Genomic DNA, 26669 nt, shown 5'->3' on the forward strand with positions numbered 1-26669 from the left:
ATATCTCCATCGGTGGGGGTTTCCACAGATAGACCTGTTTGCAACCTCAGACACCACAAAATGCCTAAGCTGCACCTCCAGGCTCCCACACCACTATCCAAGGGCAATGCTCTATGGGTGAGCTAGTCAGGGATATTTGCCTAAGCTTTTTCACTTCTCCCTCTTCTGTTTGTGGTGAGGAAGCTCAGGCAGACTTCTCTCACCCTCATTCTAGTAGCTCCCACTTGGACACGCCATCCATGGTTCACAACACTACTCGAACTATCAGTAGTTCCCCACAAGAAGCTTCCCCTGCGTCCATACCTTCTCAGTCGGAACCATGGAGAAATTAGGCACCCAAATCCGAAAGAACTCAATCTTGCGATTTGGCTCCTGAGACAATAGAGTTTGGATACTTAAAATGACCTCCAGAATGCATGACCATTCTTAAGGAAGCACTTAAACCCACATCTATAGCATACTATGCTGCTAAATGAAAAATGTTTTCTTTCTATTGTCAAAACAAACATATTAATCCTTTTAATGCAACTGTTCAAAATATTGTTTGCTATTTACTTCATTTACAAACTTGTGGGTTAGCGTACACTTCAATAAGGTTACACTTTGCAGCAGTATCAGCATATCTGCAAAACAAGCAACACTTAACATTGTTCAAAATACCTTTAATTAATGCATTTATGGAAGTCCTCAAGAGTAATTCCACCTAAGGTGCCTCCAGCCCCAATACGAAACCTTAACATTGTACTTACTAGACTTATGGGACCACCATTTGAGCCTTTGCATAACAGTCCACTCCAGTTTTTAGCTTGAAAAGTAGCATTTCTGGTAGCTAACACTTCACTAAGATGTGTGAGTGAGCTTCAGACATCAACCTTGGAGGAACCTTTTTTTTCCAAATACATAGATAAAGTAGTCTTCTGTACTAACCCACAATTTCTTCCAAAGGTAGTTTCCACATTCCACTTAAACCAGTTGAATAACCAGTTTCCTTTCCACATCTTCATTCACTTCCAGAAAGAGCTCTACACAACTTAGATGTAAAAAGAGCATTAATATTCTATATTGATAGAACTAAAGATGTTCGTAAAACTAAACAACTTTGTTGCTTTGTCACATCCACACACAGAAAGCTATATCTAAAGCAGGTGTCTCAAGTGGTTGATGAAATGTATTCAGAGTTGTTATGCAAAAGCAAAAAGGGTTTTACCCACACCTCCTAGAGCACACTCAACTCGAAAAATAGGTGCTTCTATAGCTTTTTTGGGTAATATACCAATAGCTGTCAATTTTAATCAGCCACCTGGTCCAATCTGTACACCGTTACTTCAACACTATTCTGTGGAAGTACTATCACAACAACAAGCAAATGTTTGACAGGCCGTGCTTCGTAGTCTTTCAGACAACTGCAGCACCCACGGGTTAGCCATCACTTTTGGAGGACACTGCTTTATGGTCCATGCAGAGCATGTGCATCTACAGCCATGTATCCCATTGAACGGATTGTTACTTACCCTGTAAGCATCTGTTTGTGGCATGGTGTTCTGTAGATTCTATATACATAGATGTAGATGTATATACATATATACAATATCATACAAAGAAGTGTTTCTAGGTCATGCACATATTAGGCACTGTCCAGTGCTTGACTTGAGCAATGATTCCCTTGAAAGAGAACTAGGATAGTTGGCAAGTAGCTTTTGTTTCCTGCTCAGGTGGTAGAATAATAGTTTTCCTCAAACTGATGCTGTATCTGTGAGACAACACTTCTCTATTTGTACTTCCCTCCTCTTCAGTATTTTCAATGTTTTTGATTAAAATCTTCTGAAAGCAGTATCAAGCAAGAAAACAGAACAGATCCATTTTATAATATGGTATAGAAAAAGATCAGAATCGATGGCATCTAATCATAGAAGTAAAATTTGTAAAAGCATTTACATGTGAAGGTTTGTAGGCTAAGATCACAACATCATATTTGTCTTGAAATTTATAATTAGAAGTTTCGGATTTCCTATGCTATCTCATAGGGTCCTTTGCATTGATGGCTACAAGAGGCTGTGTAACAGAATACATTTTCTTATGCTTCAGCTTTTTAGTCTAGATGGGGATTATTGTATATAGTACTTGCAAGTATTTACAATTAGGGCAGTTATTGGATGTTGTCTTAATTTGTATCCTTTAAAAAATAAGTTCTTTAAGTAGCAGGAGAAGATTCTTCTTTCTTCTTGGACTCCTCACAGAAAAGGTTTCTCCTTTTCGCCTCTTTACCTTCTATATGCACTGTTGATAGGTTGCCTCTACAAGGGATAAAATTGCCATCACTGACAAAACAGCACTTAGCTGGTGGAATGCTTCTTTCAGACACTTTTCCCTACAGCAGGCATCAATAATACATTGAGGGGTGAGAACACATTAAATTACAACAATGGGATGTGATGATGGATGTCATGCGATGTAAATTAACAATATTCACTTTTGTCAAATTCATACCAATAAGTCAGAGGTACTGGGAAATACTGATTTGATGAGCTGGCATAATAGCTTGTTCAACCACCATCTTCGCAACTAACACCACCATTGGCTTATTTGATCTAGTTATGGTCCACATCAATCTTGTGTCCATACACATAAGGATCTCAGTGTGAAATCCCCATTCAGTTTGCCCTCTGTTATTGAGGAACACCGCCTGGTTCCCCACCTCAGTCTAGAATCTGTCACCCTCTTCTCATTCTATATATTGGACCAAGTCATACTAAAGATTTCATCACAATCTTAGAGACCTGGAAACTCACAACGAAGCCACGTCCTATTTATAGAAAGTTTTGTTTTGCTTCTTGAACAGTTTTCAGATGTCTTAACATATGAAGATGTAACACAAATGTGATCAAAAATGGTTTGCAACAAGATTTTCTTGAGGATTTAGGAAAATGCTAAGTCAGTACTAAAGCACTTTCTAACTTGGTTCTGTTTGTTACTGAAAGATTGTTCTTTTTTTTTTTTGGCAACACATGAGGTGATGTGACACGTCTAGTTGCTTAGGTATTAACCAAGTAAGAACGGTGAAATACGGGGATGTTCTGTACCTTTTTCACTGTAGTCCATATGTGCATAGTGGTTTGGAGACCTATCCAACCATTTGTTTCAAAGATTAGTTTCTGATGGATACTTGTGTCACAGATTCCTCACCTTTAGAGTATCCCCTTGTGCCAGACATGATTCGGAAAATTTTCCCAAGAGTGCTTCCGCTCTAGCATGTGGCACTGTGCAGCTCTGTGGTGACTCCGTCCCACCCTGGAAGTGACGGGAGCAGAGTCGCATATAAGCTCCATTCCGGTGCATTGACATTTGTTCCCCTCTTTCCATTCCTTTGAACATGGATCTGGAGCTCCACTCCCCTTTTAGCTCGATAGATTGACAAGTTTAAGAAAAATAAAATAGGAAACCCGGGTGCAAGTGAACAGGGTTTAAACCTTGTGACTGTCAAACAGATTTTGATGGCAGACCCTCACCGAGTGGGTCTTGACTATTTGGACTCTAGAGATGGCTCCAAGTCATGTCAGGAAAGTGCCTCATGAACATGTTGGCAATCCGGGACCATGAAGCGAAGCTGTACATTGTGAAATGGAGTAAACCACAGAAGTCCCTGCTCCCTCTTGAAGTAGAGAGTGCGGACTCAGCCCTTTCAGGGTTCAGTAGGCAGCGTGCTGATCTGAAGGGGCATGGGTCTTCCCAGTCCTTGCTGCAGCAGCATCCACTAGTATGCCCTTAGTGTCACACAACCAACCTGTGGGAGGAAGCATCAGACATTACCTCAAAGTGTGGTAAGCTCTTTCATCTGACAGATGTACCCTTCAGATCGTTCAACAGGGCTATTCCCTTAAATTCCCTTCAGACCCATTGCATCTTCTGTCTGCATCAGGGCTGCTTTCAGAGTAGCACCTGTACTCTTTGTTGCAAGAGGTCCAAACCCTACTGTCCAGTTGGGCTGTAGAGTGTTCCAGGCACAGAAATCAGCACTTAATGTTACTCTTGTAATATTCTAGTACTGTAAACAAAAAAAGACCTTCATCCTATTTCAGATCTTGGCCTGCTGAATGCCTTCCTGTGGAAGGAAAAATCAAAATTCTCATGCTCACCCAGGTTCTGTCTGCTCTGGATCCAAGTGACTGGATGGTAGCCTTGGGACCTACCGGACGCATACTTTCACAGACCCATCCTGCAGTCCCACAGATGTTACCTGATGATCACTGTAGGCCAGGAGCATTTTCAGTTTGCTGTCCTGCCCTTCGACCTTACCCGCATGACTTTGTCAGTTTTCCCCTACCTGCCTAACTGACCATTGAAAGTGGGCTCACCACAGTTGGACATAGACCACTTCCAGCTGATGACGAACATCTTGACATCACTAGGGCTTGGCTCAGTGTGCCAAAATCACACCTGACTCCTTTGCAAAGGCATCCTTTAATAGGAGCTGCCTTGAATATGGTGCAGTTCAGGGCCTTCCCTCTGTCAGCCTCATTCCTGGGCCTTGGGACCCAGGCTTCTTGGCATCCTAGCCTTCTGTATCCTGTTCATTAGCTATGTGAGATGGCACATGTGGGCCCTGCAGCAGTGAAATCTGAAGTCGCAGTGCACCCAACACTAAGGAAATCTGCCTGTGAAAGCATTTTCTGACAGATACCCGTCCAAACTGCAGATTTCTCACTTGTGCGTACCAGTTCTGTGGAATTTACTCTTGTTCATCTGAAAAGGTCCCAAATTAGAGATCTGCACACTGTTAACTCATTATTTGTGTGCTGCCTGTCAGAGGGTGTAGACAGAGTCAAGAAAGAAACTGACGTCAGCATACCGGAGAGGTGCTTATTTGTACCTACACTCAGTAACATCCAGAGTGGAATGGAATCACTGCGGAGCCCACAGCGCAAACTGCCAGTGCACAGAAGCACTGCTGTGAAAGCTTTCCTGATCCAGTCTTGCATCTGGGGATACTCTGAAGGTGAGGAATTTGCCGTTATAGTATCGACCAGAAAGAGTATTACCAAAGATAACTTACTTGTTTATCAGACTTGCAACTTTATCGCACCATAGATTTATAAGGCCATTTCAAATACAATACAGTGTTAACTACCACATTCAACTGTGAAGATTTCAAGTCTGAGACAACATTCTCCAAATAACATTTTTAACTTGGGTATTTCAGAGAAACTAATTTTTTCACAATCCCCTTAAGTAAATAAAATAAAGGTATAAATTATAGGTATATGATACCAGCAGAAGTTAGGGAATGTACTGAAGTGAGATTTATTCATAAGCTTCCTGTTGTATTTCGCAGACCCCAGTCTCCAAAGCAAAATAAGACCGAGGAGCTCAAACTACGGAAGACCCATGTTTTCCTGAAAGCAATAGTGCCTACCTGCTCTTAGACACTGAACAAGCGGAACACTTGTGTTAATTGAGCAAGATAACGATGGAGGAGAGAGACGGGGCATTTGTCGCCTTTTGTATTTAACAGGAAAACAGCACCTTCTCAACGCTGCTCTCCCAACGTTGCTGTCAACTACAGATTTTTAACCTCCGAGTTCTCTAGGAGTGCTTCAAATGGAGACTGCATCAGTAACTAATCCTTCTGTATACTCATGTATCCCATACATGCATTCTAAAGTTTGTGATATATAGATATATACACGTGTAGAGAAAATGTTACTTTTGTAAACACTTCCTAATTATGTACTTATCTTTTTACGCAGGACGGCTTGTGGGATGGTAATCTGTCGACATATTTCGACATGAACCTTTTTTTGGACACCATTCTTAAAACTGTTTTGGAAAATGCTGGAAAGAGGAGGATTTTGTTTTCGGCTTTTGATGCAGATATTTGTACAATGTAAGTTAATGTAAACTCTGAAACATTCTTGTCATGTTTTACCCTGGATTTAAATCGGATTATGTTCTCTGTTCTGTGCACCTGCCGTAATTTAGCACAACGTCCAATCTAGGAGATGAAACATTTAAAACAGGTAGACTTTTTCCGTGGGCAATGGAACCAACTTGCAAAAGTTTCGAAAGTATTCTTTGCTGTCTCTATGCTTCTTTGCCTGTAAACCACCAGAATGACGAACAGGGAAGATCTTCCTGTCACTAGCTAACAGGGTCACTAAGGGGTTTTCTGGAGGTTTTAAGACTAATCCCTACATGGTCTGAAAGTGTTCATATTTTTACATAATTCTGCCATTTAGCTTTTACAGTGTACATTTTCACATAGATTCCTTGTATATTTGCAATATCTTCACTTTTGTATTGGATCCATAAAATTGTTAGTCACCATGTTGCAACAAAATATCTAAAGCTACATGTTGAAACCACAAACCTCAACACTGTGCCTAATTCCTCATTCAGAGTGGCACATACTCTTGTTTAGGAAGCTGCCATTTGTCATTCGGAGACCATCCCTCAAAGTTGACATATTTTTATACTGTGTTCCAAATGCAGGCATAATGTTTGTATTCTATCCACGAGCACAGAATGGTGTCCTTAAGATCATAACGCCACACATAAGGCGGTCTTTTTTTGTTAAGAAAATGCTCACTAAGTCATTTTATTAAAGGGATTAGAAGGTTTTGATAACCAAGCACCAGTGGGGCATCAAAGACTAATTATATATAATCTTCCCCTTCAAGGCATGTAAGTTTGAATAAATTTCAACAGGTAGACTATGTGACGTTGTTGTTTTTAAAACTCATCAGATGAGCCATTGCCTGGTTGAACATAGTCTACCTTCTCTGTACCCAAATCAGGGTGCTTTTTTGTGAGCGCACAGTTTTTTTTGGTCGAAAAATACAGGGCAACCAACAAAGGTTATGTCACCAGACATATATACCTTAAGGCCCACTACTGTTACATCGAAATTGTTAACAATTGCAAAACTTACCAGCCGTTAGTCATTATAGCTTGTATTGGTGACCGCATGTAAATTACCCAAACTCATGTTACAGCTCCAACCCAACCACCTGAGCATTCCAACCCGCACTTTTCAAAATTTTATTGGGTAACCCTTGTTCCCCACCCCAGACACGAATGCACAACCGTATGACTAACTTTGTCATATTCTGGTTGATTCACACAGACCTAGCACTCTTAGCTTAGGTGGGTAATATCTCACTAACGATAGTGAAGTATTGTATCAAAACATCCCACATTTTTTCAAATGACTCATAGATTTTTTTAAGGGTAATGATGTGCCACAGCTTCACTATCTATAAAGAAACAAAGGGAAGGGGAGTTAATTATTTTTTTTTATTATTATTTTTTAATCTAGCAAATATATTACTATTATCCCCTTAGCCACCCCTTGACCTGAGTGAGGTGGCCCTTTTTTGCCGGGGTTCTTTCTGCTGTTGTCCCATCATTTCATCTATGTGGCATAGCTCTTAAAAAATGTTTTGGATCTTAACACAGTCCCACAATATATGCAGAAGTGCACCCACCCCTACTCACATCTTCAGCACTTGTTTAATGTATGCATGGCATGTAGTCTTTGTGGTGTGAGATGCCATTTCATTCTCAGTTTGTCCTCTATCTCCTTATGTGTAATGTTACAACATTGTTTCTGTACGCCCTGACAATTCCTTTAATTGAGCCTCAGTGAATTCTGTTCCCAACTCCAGTTCTCATTGCAACTGGTAGTTCCACTTCGTGACTTTTTTCCTCGGCAGAAAGAATAACATTGATATTAGAGATCAAACGCTTATCGGACTTCAGTTTAATTAGAAATGTTTCAAAGGGAGTTATCTTTCTTGTGGCTGTCCTTTTATTACTCCGATGGCGTGCCCAATGTTATAGTTGAGTGTAATGCATTCTGTCCTGCTCCGTTAAGCCAAATTCTTGAACAACTTGATAGTGTCCTTCACAAACAGGTCTCAAGGCATAAGGGGTTTACTGATTTGCCATCTTTCAAACCAATTCCCTTTCAAGGCTGGGAAATAGCTTGGATTCTGATGTAGGGAGGTGACTGGCAATGGATATGTGGTAAGTCCTCCCCTAACTTCCACGCTGTTCCATATTTCAAGGGCCGTTTTGTTAAAATTGAAATCTAGAGATTCCATGACCTTGCTTCTTGGAAGTTCATGGTGTATCCCATAGAGGTCTCCCAAAGAGCGCCCAGTATCCAGTGTTCTGTCTCTCGCTGGGACCACTCTGATATGCTGGTAATCTGCATAATAATATTCTAAAATATCTGTGCATGTCTATTTCCATTTTCATGCAAAGCTATCAACATCTTTTTAGCTATTTTAGTCATCCCTTGGGACCAGATAAATGATTGTTTATTTTGCATAAATTGAATTTCAAGACAAAAGTGCTTATGCTCCCCCTTTTAACGTGGTTGAATTGTCATACTTCTACTTTATATTTTGAACTATGTAGGAAAGTGTCTTTTTGACATGGTCACCCCACTTTTTTGCCACTGGTACTGAGGTTTTTCGACTGAGTTGGACTGGGTTCCTGCTAAATAGGTCCCCAGTGCTCTTTCCCAAAAACGAGGCAAAATGTCTTAAGTGTGTACAATTGTCACCCACTTTAGTACCGCTATAAGTCTCTAGTAAATTGTACCCTTGGTACCTAGCCTGGGTATTAGAGAGGGTCCCTAAGGGCTGCAGCATGTATTTATGCCACCCTAAAGGACTCCCTTCCCCCTGAAGATTGTTCACAATCTGCCATTGCATACTGAGTGTCATTGTGTAATCCATGAGTGAAAATATGACATGGAGCACTCTTGTGCAATGCCCAAGTCACTGAATCTAGTATATGTAAGTCATCCCTACAGTAGGCCTTACAGCGCTAAGGCAGGATGCATTATATTTGATGTGAGGACATATCTGCATGAGCAGACATGCCCCTGTGATGTCTAGTTCAATTACTTACACATTGCAAGTTAACAGGGAAGCCATCTTAAGCTATGTAATGGGCACTGGTCAGCATGGGCTACCCAGCTAAATAATGACTTCACTGAAACCTATGGTTTTGGGTATCAAACACCTTGCCTTAATAAATCCAGACTGATGCCAGCCTTCGATTTACTATGACAACCACCCAGAGTGCACCTTAGAGGTGCCCCCTTAAACCTACTAGTCCTCTAGTGTGCTGGCTGACTGGTATCGAAAAGCCTGCCACCACAGACATGTTTCACTAGAGGTGAGAGCCCACGCTCTCGAAGGTAAGGAACAATGCCTTCTCTGGAGGAAGGGGTTATCACCTCCTTCAGCAGGTTGGCTAGTGAATCTGCATACCAAGGCCAGGGACTTCAAAGTCCCTGTCTCCCTTGATATGCAAGCCCGGCTTCCCCCAAACATTGGAGATGCCCTACCCAGAGGCCCATTTAGCACCTGGACAGGTGGGAAATTAGTTATGCAGTAGGCGTAATAAGGGCTGCCTGATGTGCTCCATGAAGGAAGGGTTCCACCATCTTGTTTTTGATGGTAATAATTCTGGGTAGGGCTATGCTCACTCCCCATTGGAAGTGGTCATATAGGGGATGTGGTCACCCCAGGGGTAAGTAGAACATAAGCTACTACTTTAGACTCCCCTAAATTAAGTATTTGGGTGGCCCCCTGACACCAGAAGAAAAGATTCATCTGACAAAAGAAATAAGAAGAGCAAAAGAAACAAGAACTGCAGACTGCTGGTGGACTTCGGCATGAAACCCTGCCTCCATACCTGCTCCTATCCCGACAATTTACGGCAAACATTTGTCCTACGGCTGTGCATCCTCCAAAAGCCTCCGAAGGCCTCCAGCACTTTACCAAGCCGTCAGCATCTCTTTGGACGTGAAGGAGCACCTTCCCTGCAGACACCAACTGCAATGTCTGGTCCACCTTTCTGCTGACCACTGACACAGCAGGCACCCAGGAAGAGGTCCCCATGCTCCGGGAGGACTGACCTGTCTCCCCACCAAGTGAGTAGAACCCAGGACATACCGGAGCCGTCCTGCACCAATACCTGGGGTACCGAACCCCTTGCAGCAACCAACGCTTGTTTGAGTCCAGTCCGGACTCCAGCTCCACAACCAGAAACCCGCTGGTGAGGGATAGCGGCATTGCAAAGGCCAGAATGGAGAGTGGGCCAGCTGCCCTGTTTTTGTCCCCTCCTGCAGGTCTTACTGAGAACCTTGGCCGCCTTAACGCAGGAGCTCCCAAAACCCTCTGCATCGGAGCTCAACGGTTCAGGGCCATGACAACCGATGGTATTCCCTTGCTCCTAGAAACCCCATCGACCGGGCCCTTGTTGGGAGCTCCCAGACTTGTTCTCAAGCCCCCCTCTGAAGCTTATTTCCAGTGGCTCCCATCCACACTAAACGTGCAGTGCGCAGTGTAACCAAATCATCCAGCACCTCTGCATCCGGACAACCCAGGGCAGGTAAAACTAAATTGCTGATGTTCCTTGTGGCCTTGCCCCCTTAGCACCAGAAGACCTAAAGGGAACCCCTGAGAATCGACTGCAAATACCATTATGCAGTAAAAGTACTTTTCCCACAGGAAGTCCTTTACCACATAAAAGCACATTTCAGAGTACTTGTTATGTACTTGCAAAAGTTGATAAGCTGCAACTGTACTTACCTTCTTTGAAATTTTTCTGGTGTTGAAACATTATATAAAAATGACTATTTTTCGAAACATTGGTCTTGAGTTTCTACGTGAGTATGTGTCACATTTATTGACTGTGTGTTCAACAAATGCTTAGCACTACCCTCTGATGAGCTTAAACTGCTCGCCCACACTACCACAGAAGAGAGCATCCATGGTTATCACTTTAAAACTTTATCAACCAATAAGGGTCGCATTTACTATCTGCATGGTGTACCCCTACACTGGTATACTACATAGACAGCTTTTAACAACCTACACTATCATAGTATATGGTACAAAATGTACCCATAGCTTGGTAGTTAAATGCAATGGGTGGACTGCAGCACCAAGACTTTCATCCACTACAGTGGCATTGCCAACATGGCTTCAGGTTTAACCGTTGTAGCATGACTGTAATAATGTAAACACTGCAATTCGACCTGTCTAAATAAGCCTTTTGACAGGTCAAAACCTGTCTTTTAGAAATATATGTGATTGCCCTGTAGGCCTTCTAGCCCACAAGTCATTGTGCAGGTATTTGAAAATAGGACATAAAGAATTGTAATGCTTGCATGTCTTTATAATGACAAGCACTCACAATACTCTATTTCAAGGTTATCCTGGTCCGCTATAGAACCTCCCTTCGTATGCATCCTTGTCAACGTATCTGACAAAATCCTAGAAGGAAGTCCCTCTCCCTGGGATCCATGAATATCCAAGCGTCTGTCTATCCCTGATCAGTGAAGTAAGCTTTTAACCTCTTATACATAGCTTTCATATGGGCTGAAGCTTAGGCTGATACCAACTCTGGGTCCCAGACCACATTGCGATGTTCCCTCCATGATTACCGTACCCGTCGCCTTTCCAACATACTCCCTAAAAATACAGGTTAGGAAGTCATCTGGTGTGTGTTAGGGTCATAAATGTTCAAAAATCTGTACTTCTCCCCTAGTGATCTAGCAGTAAGATTATCAAAGCCATCTTCTGGGTCTCCCACAACCATGGGATCCTTCACTGCCAGACCCACACCAAAGATTGCCTCCCCTGCTGTCTTCAATTTAGCTGAGGGGGTAAAACTTATGCCTTGTAGGGTAGGGTGGGTTTCTAATAGACCTCTAGCCACAGATTCCCCACCTTTTGAATATTCCCCAGGCGTCAGGCTGGATCTGGAAACTTTACAACAGTACCTCTGCACACAGTAGGTTCTGCTCCAGAAATTTTGTGCAGAGCCTATATAGGCGCACTTCCGTAAGCTAACATTAGTTCCTTTCTTCCCATACCACCAGATGTGGGTCAGGAGCTTCCTCACACTATTTACCTAAAAATATATATATATTAATATATAATATAAAAACAGTGTGCAATGGAAATGTCACCTCCCAAAACAACAGATTTTTTTTTTTGCGTCCTACATTTTGTTACATTTTTCCAGGCTGAATTTTTTTTTATAATAATTCTTTGAACATAATGACATGACCCAAGACCACAGTCACAACGTAGTATTGCAAGCAGTAGGTACAGATACATACACACTGGTCATATTTGCCTATAGAAGTACAAAAGAAGTCATCCTATTAATTCTCATTAAATTATACTATAACTTTGAAAAATAATGGCCCATTGTTAGCCCTCCCTCTCCAAACGTCCCCAGTCAACTGAAACATCAAAACTGCATGCATGTGCAGAGGTGCTGTGGAATTCTTGGTGTGGTGAGTGGGACCCAAAAGTCCATGTCCATGCCAGACAAAGCCCAGCAGAGGAACAGGGCAGGCCCCAAAATCCAGAGGTCAGATCTGAAAGAGGTAATGTACTCTTGTTCATGTGGGACAGGAAAAGAGGGAGAGAGAGAGACCTATGGAAAGGAACTGCCCACAGGGTCCCCAAACACGAACAATGCCTTTCAGAGTGTCCGTAAGAATCTGTCATCTGTTCCATAGTGAGACTTTTTGGCATGCCATTGTGATACAAATGGGGCCTCTGGTTTTCACCAAGCTGCTACCAGGGCTATTTTGGCTGCCCGAAGCACAGCCAGAGAGTGGAGCAGTCTCTCTGTGTTTGATGTTTAAGGGTTCTGTCCCGTAGTCCCAAAAGAACAATGTCCAGAGTGTGTGTGGTAGAGGAAAACACAGGATCTCCCTCATCTGTGCTAGAAGTTCCGCCCAGTAAGGTTGTATCACGAAACAGTCCCACCAAATGTCTAAAGTCTCCCAAAAGGTGTCAACCTCTCCAGCAGCGATCCGATGTTTCCAGATATATTTTTTGTAAATTGGCCAGCTATAGATACCAGTCGAATAGCACCTTGTAGTGTGCTTCTCTTAGGCCTAGTGAGCAATTAAATCTAGGGTTGTCTTTCCGTAGATTGCGTCATTGATCTAAAGTGAAGACCCGCCCCATAGTCTGTTCTCAAAGTCATGTGACGAAGAGCAGCAGTGGGGGTAGCTGAAGCTTGAAGTGAGTAGAGAAAAGAAATGCATTTCTTAGCGGATCCCTGTCATCTTAAAATTCTATTTCGAGAAAGTCTCTGGTGGCTGCCTGTAGCGTATCAGGTTGCATTACCCAGTGTTTCAATTGGGTGTAATGGTATGTTTGATGGCATATGTGGCTGTAGATACACATGCTATGCATACTTCTGTCATCTAGTGTCGGGTCCTCTTGCTGGTAATGTGCATGGGCTTCGACTCCATCTTCAGATTGGTTTCTTCCACCATTGGGTCCAGTTGTGTTTTCATTGTACTCCGGTTCGAGGCCGTATAAGGCCTTTTTTCTATTTGGGAAACCTCCATTCCACCCATATTGTTATAGAACATGGTACCTCTTTTCTCTTTCGTTCTGGGATCGAAGGAAACTCTATCCCGGTCAACCCATCTCAATAGAGGTCCTCAGATCCGTGCATTTTGGGATGCAATTTTCTCTTATTACATACCTCGGAAAATGAAATCCTGATGTGTCACTCAAAAATTCCAAGGACCGACCTCCGTGAGGTTTGCAACCTTTGTCTGTTGCGAGAAGACTGAAGCTTGCCGGTCCTTGTTGTCGGAAAGGACTGCATGATCAGATAGCTTGTCATATAGAGATGCAATTACAAAGTTTCGAGGAGACACCCTACATGTTCAGTATTCAGGACATCGTGTCGGACACAGAGCAGCAGCAGGAACTTCACAAGGCTTCAGCTACAGAAGCGGAGGCTTTCTCCATTCAAGACTGACTCTGACTTGGATGCCTACATCACACTTGAGATGCAGGAAATTTCGATGGGTCTACCAGCAGTGAGTAAGCCTCCCCCTGCTTCCACAAAAAAAACACAAATACGGAACAAAAGACCATTGAGCCGCCACTCCTCTCGTGCCATGGCAGTCATTAAAAAACTGTATCGGATGCCCCACCTTTAGGCTCGGCACCGAAGCCAAAACATAAGCCTTCCACTTTGGTACTGACCTGAACACCACCAGCCTCAGTACCAAAACCTTCTATGTCACATTCTGCACTGGCTGTTTGTTCATCAAAGAGACTTTCTGGCTCTGCACTGACCACTTCGGCACCGAAAATAAAGAGTTTTTTGCACCAAAGAAACTCACTTTCCATGCAGCCTCAGAGCCGATAACATCCCCTGAGCCCATTCTTCACAAGATGAAGCAACAGCTTCATGCCAAGCAGTCACAGCTGCATATACAACCACAAACAGGGAGAGTGCTGGTTAAAGTGGTGGTTACTAACCCATCTAAGAAGCAGCTTTCCTTCGAAGAGGCTATTGATCCACCAGAATCTCCAGTTAAACAGAGGAAAATAAAAAAGGACTAGGTAGATATCCATTCTCCTCTTCCTATGTCTGCACCACCACAGTTATTCCAACACCACTACTAACTCCTTCACAATCTCAGGGTGACCCTCTTGATATCTCTCCATGGGGCTCTGTAAGGAAATGCCTCCTTGGCATGGTTTACCCCCTGACTTCTTGCCTTTGCTGATGCCAAGTTAAGATTTGAAAGTGTGCTGAGGCCTGCTAACGAGGCCCCAGCACCAGTGTTCTTTCCCTAACCTTTACTTTTGTTTCCACAATTGGCACACCCTGGCATCCAGGTAAGTCCCTTGTAACTGGTACCCCTGGTACCAAGGGCCCTGATGCCAGGGAAGGTCTCTAAGGGCTGCAGCATATTTATGCCACCCTGGGGACCCCTAACTCAGCACAGACACACTGCTTGCCAGCTTGTGTGTGCTGGTGAGGAGAAAATGACTAAGTCGACATGGCACTCCCCTCAGGGTGCCATGCCAACCTCACACTGCCAATGCATAGATAAGTCACCCCTCTAGTAGGCCTTACAGCCCTAAGGCAGGGTGCACTATACCATAGGTGAGGGCATAAGTGCATGAGCACTATGCCCCTACAGTGTCTAAACAAAACCTTAGACATTGTAAGTGGAGGGTAGCCATAAGAGTATATGGTCTGGGAGTCTGTCATGCACGAACTCCACAGCACCATAATGGCTACACTGAAAACTGGGAAGTTTGGCATCAAACTTCTCAGCACAATAAATGCACACTGATGCCAGTGTAAATTTTATTGTGAAATACACCCCAGAGGGCATCTTAGAGATGCCCCCTGAAACCATACTAGACTTCCAGTGTGGGCTGACTAGTTTTAGCAGCCTGCCACACACCAGACATGTTGCCGGCCACATGGGGAGAGTGCCTTTGTCACTCTGTGGCTAGTAACAAAGCCTGTACTGGGTGGAGGTGCTTCTCACCTCCCCCTGCAGGAACTGTAACACCTGGCGGTGAGCCTCAAAGGCTCACCCCCTTTGTTACAGCACCCCAGGGCACTCCAGCTAGTGGAGTTGCCCGCCCCCTCCGGCCACGGCCCAACTTTTGGCAGCAAGGCCGGAGGAGATAATGAGAAAAACAAGGAGGAGTCACTGGCCAGTCAGGACAGCCCCTAACGTGTCCTGAGCTGAGGTGTCTCTGACTTTAAGAAATCCTCCCATCTTGCAGATGGAGGATTCCCCCAATAGGATTAGGAATGTGCCCCCCCTCCCCTCAGAAAGGAGGCACAAAGAGGGTGTATCCACCCTCAGGGCTAGTAGCCATTGGCTACTAACCCCCCAGACCTAAACACACCCCTGAATCGAGCATTTAGGGGCTCCCAGAACCTGGGTAACTAGATTCCTGCAACCTAAGATGAAGAAGGACTGCTGAGATGAAAAATCTGCAGAGAAGATGGAGACACCAACTGCTTTGGCCCCAGCTCAACCGGCCTGTCTCCCCACTTCAAGAAAAACTGCAACAGCGACGCGTTCCACAGGGTCCAGCGACCTCTGAAGCCTCAGAGGACTACCCTGCATCTAAAAGGACCAAGAACTCCTGAGGACAGCGGCTCTGCTCCAAAGAAGAAACATCTTTGCAACAAAGAAGCAACTTTGAAAGAACACACGTTTCCCGCCGGAAGTGTGAGACTTTGCGCTCTGCACCCGGCGCCCCAGCTCGACTTGTGGAGAACAAACACCACAGGGAGGACTCCCCGGCAACTGCGAGCCCGTGAGTAGCCAGAGTTGACCCCCCTGACCCCCCACAGCGACGCCTGCAGAGGGAATCCAGAGGCTCCCCCTGACCGCATCTGCCTGCTTCTAAGAACCCGACGCCTGATAAGGACACTGCACCCGCAGCCCCCAGGACCTGAAGGATCCACCGTCCAGTGCAGAAGTGACCCCCAGGTGGCCCTCTCCCTTGCCCAGGTGGTGGCTACCCCGAGGAGCACCCCCCACCCCCCCCCCCTTGCCTGCCTGCTTAGCTGAAGAGACCCCTGGGTCTCCCATTGAACTCCATTGCAAACCTGACGCCTGTTTGCACTCTGCACCCGGCCGCCCCCGTGCCGCTTAGGGTGTATTTTTGTGCTGACTTGTCGCCCCCTCCTGCTGTGCCCTACAACACCCCCCTGGTCTGCCCTCCGAAGACGCAGGTACTTACCTGCTGGCAGACTGGAACCGGGGCACCCCCTTCTCCATTGTAGCCTATGTGTTTTGGGCACAACGTTGACCTCTGCACCTGACCAGCCCTGAGCTGCTGGTGTGGTAACTTTGGGGTTGCCCTGAACCCCCCCAACGGTGGGCTACCTTGGACCCAACTTTGAACGCTGTAGGTGGTTTACTTACCTGCAAAACTAACAAACACTTACCTCCCCCAGGAACTGTTGAAAATTGCACTGTCCAGTTTTAAAATAGCTTATTGCCATTTGTGTGAAAACTGTATATGCTATTTTGCTAATTCAAAGTTCCTAAAGTTCCTAAGTGAAATACCTTTTATTTAAAGTATTGTGTGTAAATCTTGAACCTGTGGTTCTTAAAATAAATTAAGAAAAGGTATTTTTCTATATAAAAACTTATTGGCCTGGAATTGTCTTTGAGTGTGTGTTCCTCATTTATTGTCTGTGTGTGTACAACAAATGCTTAACACTACCCTCTTATAAGCCTACTGCTCGACCACACTACCACACTACCACAAAATAGAGCATTAGAATTATCTATTTTTTGCCACTATCTTACCTCTAAGGGGAACCCTTGGACTCTGTGCATGCTATTTCTTACTTTGAAATAGTACATACAGAGCCAACTTCCTACAGGCTCACAACATTCTTTTCGTTATACACGGGGCAAAGGGGACGACAATCTCCCCCCTACATCCAGGCTCAGACCTTAGGCCTCAATATGATGTGGACACTTACACAGACGTATACCTAGCTAGACCTTCTCCATCTGACAAAACCACTTTGTTTCAAGAACTCATTGCGAGGGCAGCCGCATTCCATTAAGTTCCTCTTTACTAAGAGCCCATTGAGGATGATTTCCTTTTTGATAAATTTACCACCTTCCATAAATCCACACAATATTTTCCAAGACCCTGCTAGAGCACACATTATCATTCCATGAGTAAACAAAGAATACAAGACTTCCCAGTCTGACCCAGTTTTTATTAAGGTTCACCGTTCCTGCTGACTCCTTGGTAGTGCCCAATGGCAGAAAAAGAGTGATCCCACAATCAGCTCAGGATGCTTCACCTCCTGATAAGGAAAGTACGGAAAGTATGCTTGTAGATGCTTCTGGCAATGTATCGCTGCACAAGCAGCCAATCACTGGCAAATCACCAAAACACAAGGCTTACTTGCCAGATATGATCGTGCCCACTGGGACGAAATGGAGGAGCTTCTCCAGTACCTCCCAGAGGAGCATAAAAAAAGAGGTCAGGAAATTCAGTGAAGGGTAGTAAATTTCCAACAACTCCATCCGCTGTGCTTTAGATTCAGCCAACACTGCAGCAGTAAGAATTAACTTTCATGTCCTCTTGTGCAGACCCGCTTTGCTACGCATTTCAGGCCTCAAGCAGGAGGTACAGCAGTCTATACTTAATGTACTTTTTCATAAGGAATACCTGTTTGGCCCACCTGTCGATCAGGTGTTGAATTAAATGAAGGAGGACAATGAGGTGTGGAAGTCCATGGGGAGGTTACAGCCTCCTGCCTCCCGTGGTACTTTTCGTAAGCCTTAATTTAAATCTGTCTCTAAGCCTTCTATATCAGAAGCCTCACAATTATATACCAAGGGACAACAACTAAACACACCATCTTACAGAGGTTTTTACAGGGGTTCCTATAGAGGAAATAACTACAGAGGTAGGGGAAAAAAAAACACCCTCCTCTCGAGCCTCCTCCACTGCCACCAAGCAATGACTTACTACACCTTCCCTCCGATTACCAAACACCTGTAGGACATCTTCATCTCTTTTTGCACAATTGGCAAAAAATCACCACGGATCAATAGGTGTTGGATATTATCCAGCATGATTGTCTGGAGTTCGATTCCACACTTCCAAATATTCCCCCTTGCACTCAAAAACTCTCACAAGAACATCTCACTCTCCTCAAACAGGAAATGCAAGGCTTACTCCTCAACGAAGCGTTAGAACCAGTTTCCATTACAACATCATGGGACCGGGGTGTGTTCACTATGCTTTCTCATCCCCCAAAAGACTGCTCTTTAGGACCTTGTTGGATCTCAGGCTGTTAATCGTTACATCATATCAGAACACTTTCACATGGTCACACTTCAGGACATGATCCCATTACTGCAACAACGTAACTTTTTGTCACCACAAGACCTAAAAGACGCTTACTTTCACATTCCTATACTCCCAACACATTGCAAATACCTCAGATGTATGATAGAAGGATGTCACTACCAATTCAAAGTGCTTTCCTTCTGGAGTCACAACCGCTCCAAGGGTGTTTACAAAATTCCTAGCAGTAATAGTGGCTCACTGGAGCAGGCAGAAATCCATCCCTACCCATACATAGACAACTGGCTGATCAAAGCCAGCAATCTGTCAATGCTTACATCATACCAGCAATCTGTCAATGCTTACATCATACCCAAGTCACAATAAACTTACTTCATCAATTAGGTTTCACCATAAACCTTCAGAAGTCACACTTCAATCCAGATCAGATTCACCCCTATTTAGGGGCCATTCTCAATACCCAGTTAGGAAAAACATACCCAAATGCAGCCAGGATGCAAAATTTTCGAATACAACTTTCTCATTTCAGAGTAAAATTAGCTCCTGGGAATTGCTTCTTGCACTGTGACGGGCCTACATGCTCGTCTCCACATGTGCCTGTTACAGGAATGTCTTTCATGACAATGGTGCCAGTCACAGTGTAAATTAGACGATCTAGTGTTGTACAGCCACACCTTTCACTCTTGGCAGTGGTGGAACAAAACCAACCTGTTAGGCGGGTGGCCATTTCTGGACCCTGTTCCCCAAATCATTCTGACGGATGCCTCTCGGGCAGGGTGGAGTGCTCACCTACAGGACCCCACAGACAATTTATTAGGCAATTTGCCACAGTATGTTTGTTAGCGGAACACTTCCCAGGAAAACGCAACAGTTTTGCCAACCTTCTCAGCAGGAAGCACCAACAAGCCCACGAGTAGGAACCCCGGAGTCCTTCTCGCCTATTTTGAAAAGTGGGTATTTCCAAACATAGACCACTTTGCAACAGAAGAAAATGCAAAATGACCAAATTTCACCTCCAGTCCGAGAGCAATGCTCTATGGATGAACTGGTCAGGTATATTTGCCTACACTTTACCACCTCTTCCTCTCCTTCCATATCTGGTTTGGAAAGTCAGGCAAATTTCTCTCACACTCATTCTAGAGGTGCCCACATTGCCAGACATCCGTGGTTCACCACTCTATTAGACATTTCAGTAGTACCGCACAAGAAGCTTTCCCTCGACCCAGACCTTCTCACTCAGAATCAGTGTCAAATCAGACACCACAATCCCAAGGAGTTGAATCTTGCAATTTGGCTCCTGAAGTCATAGAATTTGGTTATCTAGACCTAGCTCAAGAACATATGAATAGTCTTAAGGAAGCACATAGACCAACTCCTAGAGCCTGTTATGCAGCAAAATGGAAATATTTTGTTTCACTTTTGCATTGCTCAAAATTGGGATCCCCTCAAAGTATCAGTCCAAAATATCATCCTTTACCACATTCATTTACAGAAGGCAAACTTAGAATGCACTTCCGTATGGCTACACAGCTATAGCTTGACAACAATTGACACTCTTCAACATTCCTGTCATTAAGGTGTTTGAGTAATACCACCAGGACTACACCCAGTGCTTTCTTGAAACCTTAATGAGGTCCTCACAGTATTTCAGGGCCCACCATTTGAGTCTCTTCACTCATGCACTGTTCAGTTCCTATCATGGAAATTGGCACTTTTAGTTCCCATAAACCTCCCTCAGATGTGTGCTTACTAACACATGCTCCAGGAACCTTTTGTAGGAAGCTGGCTCTGTATATAATATACCTGAGTAAGGTATAGTGTGTACAGAGTCCAAGGGATCTCCAGAGGTCTTAAAGAGGCCAAAGTAGATAATATTAATGCTCTCTTTTGTGGTAGTGTAGGCAAGCAGTTAGGCTTATTAGAGGGTAGTGGTGAGCATTTGTTGTACACACAGTCAAGAAATGTGGCACACGCTCAATGACTAACTCCAGTCCAATGTTTATGTATTGAAAAATATACTTTGTTGCTTTATTTCCGGAACCATAAGGATCTTTGTTGAAGGTAAGTACAGTTCCAAGAATGTATCAATTTGAAATGTCAAATGCACTTTGTTTGTAAATCATTGAATACAGGTTTCAGGTATGCAATACTTTTCAATAGCAAAAGTAGACACAATGCACAAACCGTTGAAGGCAATGCCTACCTAGGGGAGGAAAAGTACAAGTACGGTTTACAGGTAAGTACTCTACTAGTGGTCCCAGTCTTTGGGGGTTAAGGTGTCCACAAGGCAAGGTTCAAGGGGACACCCAGAGTGCACCACAAGCAACACAGGGCTGTCTAAGTGCAGGGGTGTCAGGCATCCAACAGGAACCAATGGAGACTGAGGGTGCTTAAAGGAAGACAGATTGCAGGTAAGTACCCGTGGTTTCAGGGCGCAGGCCTGGGGAGTTTAGATCAGCACTGGGGGGTGGGGGGTGCCACAGGTCAGCATCTAACATACATCCTCAGCGGCATGGGAGCAGCCCGGTGGAGGGTGCAAACACAGCGTCGGGTTCCCAGTGCAATTCAGTGAGAGAGCCCGGGTTCACAAAAAGGCTGCAGACCTTGTCCAGGGAGTCAGATGAAGACCAGTGGCTGGACAAGTAAGTAGAGATCATACTGGACATCGGTGGACCGTCAGCTGACTTCTCAAGGCCAGGAGCTGCAGGTGCAGGGGTACCTTTAGGAGTCGGGAATCCTAACTGGAGAACATCGTGGTCAAGGGGGTCCTCTGGATTCAGGCTGCAGGTGTTGTCGTTTTGGTCAGGAGGGATCAACCCAGGGAGTAATCAAGGTTGGGAATCATCTAGGGACCTTCTCTGGACTGGTGGGCCAGTGGTGTGTGTAGAGTGGGCAGGACTCGTGGATCCGGAGGGCACTGTAGTCCTTGTTGGAAGTTTCTTTGTGAGCAGGGCCACTGTCCTCGTAAATTCTTGGTCCTTGGGGTTGGCAGGCAGTCCTCTGGGGGTTTGTGGAAGACACTGGTCCTGCAGGATGAGTTGTCATTTTGTAGCACAAGTCTTGAAGCCGCAGACAGGCCAGTAGGGCTGGGGCCACATCAGTTGTCATCTGGAGCCTTCACTGCTGGTGCAGCTCTGCAGTCCTTGTTCTTTAGGACACCTGGAATCTGAATAGGGAGGTTCAGGGGTGCCCCTAAATACCAGATTTAGGTGTGTTACTGGGGGTCAGACAGCAGTAGCCAATGGAAACTGACCCTGAAGGTGGGTACACCCTTCCTATGCCCACCCCCTTTGGGGAGGATAGCACATTCCTAAGTCTATTGGCTAGCATCCTCCAAAGCAAGATGGAGGATTCTGAAGAGAGGGGTCCCAGCTGGGTGGACACTTCGCCTTGTGTTTACAAATTTTTCCGCCGGACCTGCTTGGGGCTTGGTCTGTGGGTGGGCATCTCCACTGGCTGGAGTGCCCTGTGTCAGCATAACAAAAGGCAGTAGCCTTTGAGGCTCGCCGCTAAGTGTTGCTGTTCCTGCAGGTGGAAAGTGTGAAGCACCTACACCGGTAGCAGGCTTAGTCCCTGACTCTCAGGAGCACAAAGACCCACTTCCCATGGGGTCACAAACTTGTCTGGTGGTGGCAGGCTGGCATAGACTGGTCAGCCACACAGTAGAGAGTTGGGTGTATTTTAGAGGACATCTCTAAGATGCCCTATGTGTGCATTTTTCAGTAAATCGAACACTGCCTTCATTATGGGTTTATTGAGCTGAGAGGCTTGATAGCAAACTTCCTAGCCTTCAGTGAAGCCATCATGGAGCTGTGGAGCTCTTAGTGACAACCTCCCAACCCATGCACTCAATATGGCTACACTGCACTTACAAGGTCACAAAAATGGACGTAAATACGGTAGAAGCATATTGCTCATGCAGCTGTGCCATCACCTGTGGTATTATGCACCCTGCTTAAGGGCTGTAAGGCCTGCTAGAGGGGTGACTTACCTATGCCACAGGCAGTGTTTTGTCGACATGGCACCCAGGGAGGGGTACCATGTGGACTTTACCTTTTTCACTCCACCAACACACACACTCTGCAGTGTTCATGTGTTTAGTGAGGAGTTCCTTAGGGTGGCATAATACATGCTGCAGTCCAAAGGGACCCTCCCTGCTCACAGGGCCCTTGGTACCACAGGTACCTTTTACACCGGATATAGCTGTGTGCCAGAGGTGTACCAATGGTCTAAGTAGTGGTACAGTTTAGGGAAAGAACACAGGTGGTGGGGTTGGGATTGCAGGATCCCTGCACACACACAGTCAAGTTCGCAGTGGATATCTGGCAAAATGTATGTTGGAGGGGATGACTGTGTCAAAAGGGCCACTTTTCTACTGCATTTCTCTAAATACATAAGTATAATGTGGTTCTTCGTAGCAGCCCCAAATGTTTTACCCAAAATAGTACCTCATTTTCATAATAATCAAACAATTGAATTGCCAGTCTTTCCTTAACCAGACTCAGTTGCTGAAAGGGCTCTACACACGTTAGATGTTAAAATAGCACTAATGTTTTATATTGATAAGACCAAAACTTTTAGGAAGTCCAAACAACTTTTTGTTGCTTTTTCCCCCACCACATAAAGCCAACCCTGTTACTAAATCCCCTATAGCAAGATGGATTGTCAAATGCATACAGACTTGCTATGCAAAAGCTTAAAGGCCACTACCTATTCCAACTAGTAAAAACATTTGTTAAAAAGGTGCGTCTTGTTTTTTTTTTTTTTTTTTTTTTTTTTTGGTAACATTCCCTAAGTTGACATAAGCAAAGCAGCAACATGGGCTACACCAACATTACTGTGTGGATGTCTAAGTTTAAGGCAAGTTCCCTGTAATGATATTACATCAAATCTTTGATCCTGGATATATTTCCAGATTTTATGGCATTGAGCCAGGGAGTAAAGTTCCTTAACGTTCCATGAAACCTCGTTTCGGACCGTGGTGATATCAAGTGTGGGTTATAAGCTTTTGAGTCCCTTTCCAGAAGCCCGCTAAGTATATGGTCCCACATCCCTCTCCACTTCACCGTTTTTCCGCCTCCCACAGACCCGCCCCCCCACCACCACCACTCCTTCTCATTGCCTCCAGGGATGCAGTAGCTGAAAAAATAAGTACCTATTTAGGGCTCCCAGGAGTGCCGTCGAGGTCTTCCCTCTCCAGCTATTGAAACTGCAGAGATTTTTTAGTCATCCCTAGGAGGTAAGCTAGGGAGCAACATGGTCGTCGTGTAATCGCGAGGCTTGTCTGCCCCGCACACCTGGGATCCCGAGGCCACAGTCGGTGCCGCGCTCGCGGCCGCGCAGCATCGGTCACAGAGACTGGGGAGAGGAACCGCCGGTAATTCCCAGCAAGCCGGCGGATTTTGCCTCTGAGCGGAGGTGAGAGTGGCGGCAGAGGCGGCAGCTCACAGAACGACATGTGTGAAAAACTTAACAAATCGAGGAGCCGCCTCGGAGCAGGGCGGCTCGAGCCCTGATCACGGGCTGGATTCCCACGAGGCTGGGCCGTGATGGCCCTTTAAACTTTGAGGCTGGGCCAAACAAGAAAAACCCTGAGGGGGGGAGAGCCCCATGGATCACTGCACGTCCACATCCAGGCAAGAAGAGGATGTGAGGGGAGTGTGAAACTGCTATCTGAGCAAGATGGTGACGGCGTAATGGAGAGGTCTGCAGATTACGCCCACCGGAGCTACGCGCCGCGCTTGGCTGCCTTTCTAGTTGCGGCAGCTATCAGACAGCCGCTGGCGGTGTTGATTGCCGCCCTCCGTACCGCGGCGCCGCTGCCACAGTAAAGGGAACTCCCCCCCGGACACCAGCGTTTAACGGAGTCGTAACTGCCTTGCTGCTTACATAGTGGCTGCCGCTCTCTTTCACCGCGGCAGCCACCACAACGAGGTCTCTGGCGCATACCTGTAACCGTTGCCATCTTTGCTGCATATAGTGGCTGCCGCTCTTCTACCGCGGCAGCCATTACAACGAGTACTGCCCCAGGATCTCGGCACATAGCCGTAACCGCTACTGCGCGAGCGTAACAAGGAATATCTATCTATGGCAAGGAGCGCAGGGGCGCCCTTGCTTTAGGTGGTTGGAGCTGGAGCAACACAGCAAGAACTGAATCAGCGGGAGCACGCCAAAGTGCCACGTGCCGGTAAGGAGGGTAAAAACTTCATTAAAATAAGGACGCTACCCCGAGGTGATGAAAATTCCCCTTGTTTTCTGAATTTGTGGCTATCCAGGGAATTTTTTTTGAATTACAGCAACCAAGCACTTGGAAACCAAGGGAAATATACTAACTATAGGAGAAAGGATATCATGACAGGAGAAATGATATCAGCCAGCGGTATCTGATTCTGCTAGTTTTCTTTTTCCTGTCCCTTTCTCCTACCACCAGGAAATAGAGGAGAAGGATCTAAAAAGTTCTGAAAAGAGTCCATTAAATCAGGGAAGGGAAGAGGAAGAGTCTTAGGAGGCTTCAATGCTCTCGATCATACATAGTAATTCATCTTGGCATATGTCTACCCCCTCATGGCCATTGAGGAGTGTGATTAAACAAACAATATCAGAGGTGTTGGAGGTAGCGGTGGGTATAACCAGATTTATCAGATTATCTCATACTATAACAATAAATATGGCACCCAAAGCTAGTAGGAATCTGGGAGACAAAAGTGAGGGCGCTAAGACCACACGTACTGGCAGAGATAAAGAAGTTAGCAGGTTTAAATAAACGATTGACGTCTATAACTGGTAAAGCGGCTGGGAAAAATACTTCAGGATTGATGAAGATGCCAAGATGAGTGACAGCACTACCTCCCTGTTGGAAATTAAACTGAAAGGTAAAAATCAATCTACTATTACGGCTTTTCTTGCAGGTGGGGTACAAGGTACCTCTACTGTAAATGCAACCCCCTCCCCTGAAAATAATTGGTCAGGAAAAGAACCTACTCCCCTAAAGTTAAGTATTGAAAACAAAGATCATTGTGATAAATCTATAGAGAGCCCGTCAGAAATCCAAGACATCAACAGGGAGACAAGGGAAAAGGTGCTTGGTCTCCCCGGAAATGGGCAGCTACAAATACAACAAACGGATCAAAGCGAGCAGTTGGACTTTCAAAATAAGGGGAAAACTGGAAGCCCAATAGGACCTACAGCAGAGGAGGACGATTCTACTAACCTCTTAGGTAGCCCTAAAAAATGGGATAAAATTATGGGGGGAAAAAATCCCCAACTAACGGACTGGGGTAAAGATAGTAGCGACAAGTTTTACTCCCTGACAGAAGAGTCTGATCTCGGCAGCGCCGATTGCAGTTTTAGTGAAACTGATGAGAGTGAGACATCTGAGGCGGGCAACAAATCTCCAAGTGGTGAATTTACAGTACGTAAGGTTCGTCAACGGAAATTTGTTAAATCACGTTCTGGCTTACAAGAGGGCTCGGAAAACATGGCATCTATGAGTGGTAGGACTTTAAGGTGGGATTACTCGGGTATCGGCTTAGCAGATACTCCTACCGTTGGCAACCAAGGCCCCGCCAATGATAAAAATTAAAGTGATCTGGGAGCTTCGGCTGGGGGCATTGGCAATCCCGGTAATACTCATGCGATGGGCACCGAGGCAGGGATACTGCAGTCAATATACAGTTCAATTAAAAAGTTACAAACAGAGACCAGGATCGAAAGTTGGCGGGCAAGGGTTGCTACAAAGAGACTGCAGGGATCGGTCCGTAAGGTAGCAAAATCATGCATGGAAATTGAAGCTAAGTTATGTTCTATGGAAGATCGGATAGTGGCAGTCGAGGAGGATATGGATACTCTCAAAGAGCAGAACGCTGCTAGAGACGGACAATTGACGGATGTGATGTGGAAAATAGAAGATTTGGAAAATAGACAGAGGAGAAACAATCTTCGATTTCTGGGTATACCAGAAGGACTAGAAGGGAACAATATACAGGCATACAT

The 26669-nt window shown here is 45.1% G+C and overlaps 1 protein-coding gene across 5 annotated transcripts in view; it reads left to right on the forward strand.

The window, feature by feature from the left end:
• Positions 1–26669, forward strand: part of GPCPD1 (glycerophosphocholine phosphodiesterase 1) — a 741593-nt gene that overhangs the window by 645873 nt on the left and 69051 nt on the right. For all 5 annotated transcript variants that reach the window (XM_069234162.1, XM_069234166.1, XM_069234163.1 and 2 more), the window contains exon 17: positions 5745–5881. In XM_069234162.1, the coding sequence (XP_069090263.1) occupies positions 5745–5881 (137 nt within the window). The remainder of the gene's footprint in view (positions 1–5744; positions 5882–26669) is intronic.

Source organism: Pleurodeles waltl, chromosome 5, assembly GCF_031143425.1.
Source record: "Pleurodeles waltl isolate 20211129_DDA chromosome 5, aPleWal1.hap1.20221129, whole genome shotgun sequence".
NCBI lineage: Eukaryota > Metazoa > Chordata > Amphibia > Caudata > Salamandridae > Pleurodeles > Pleurodeles waltl.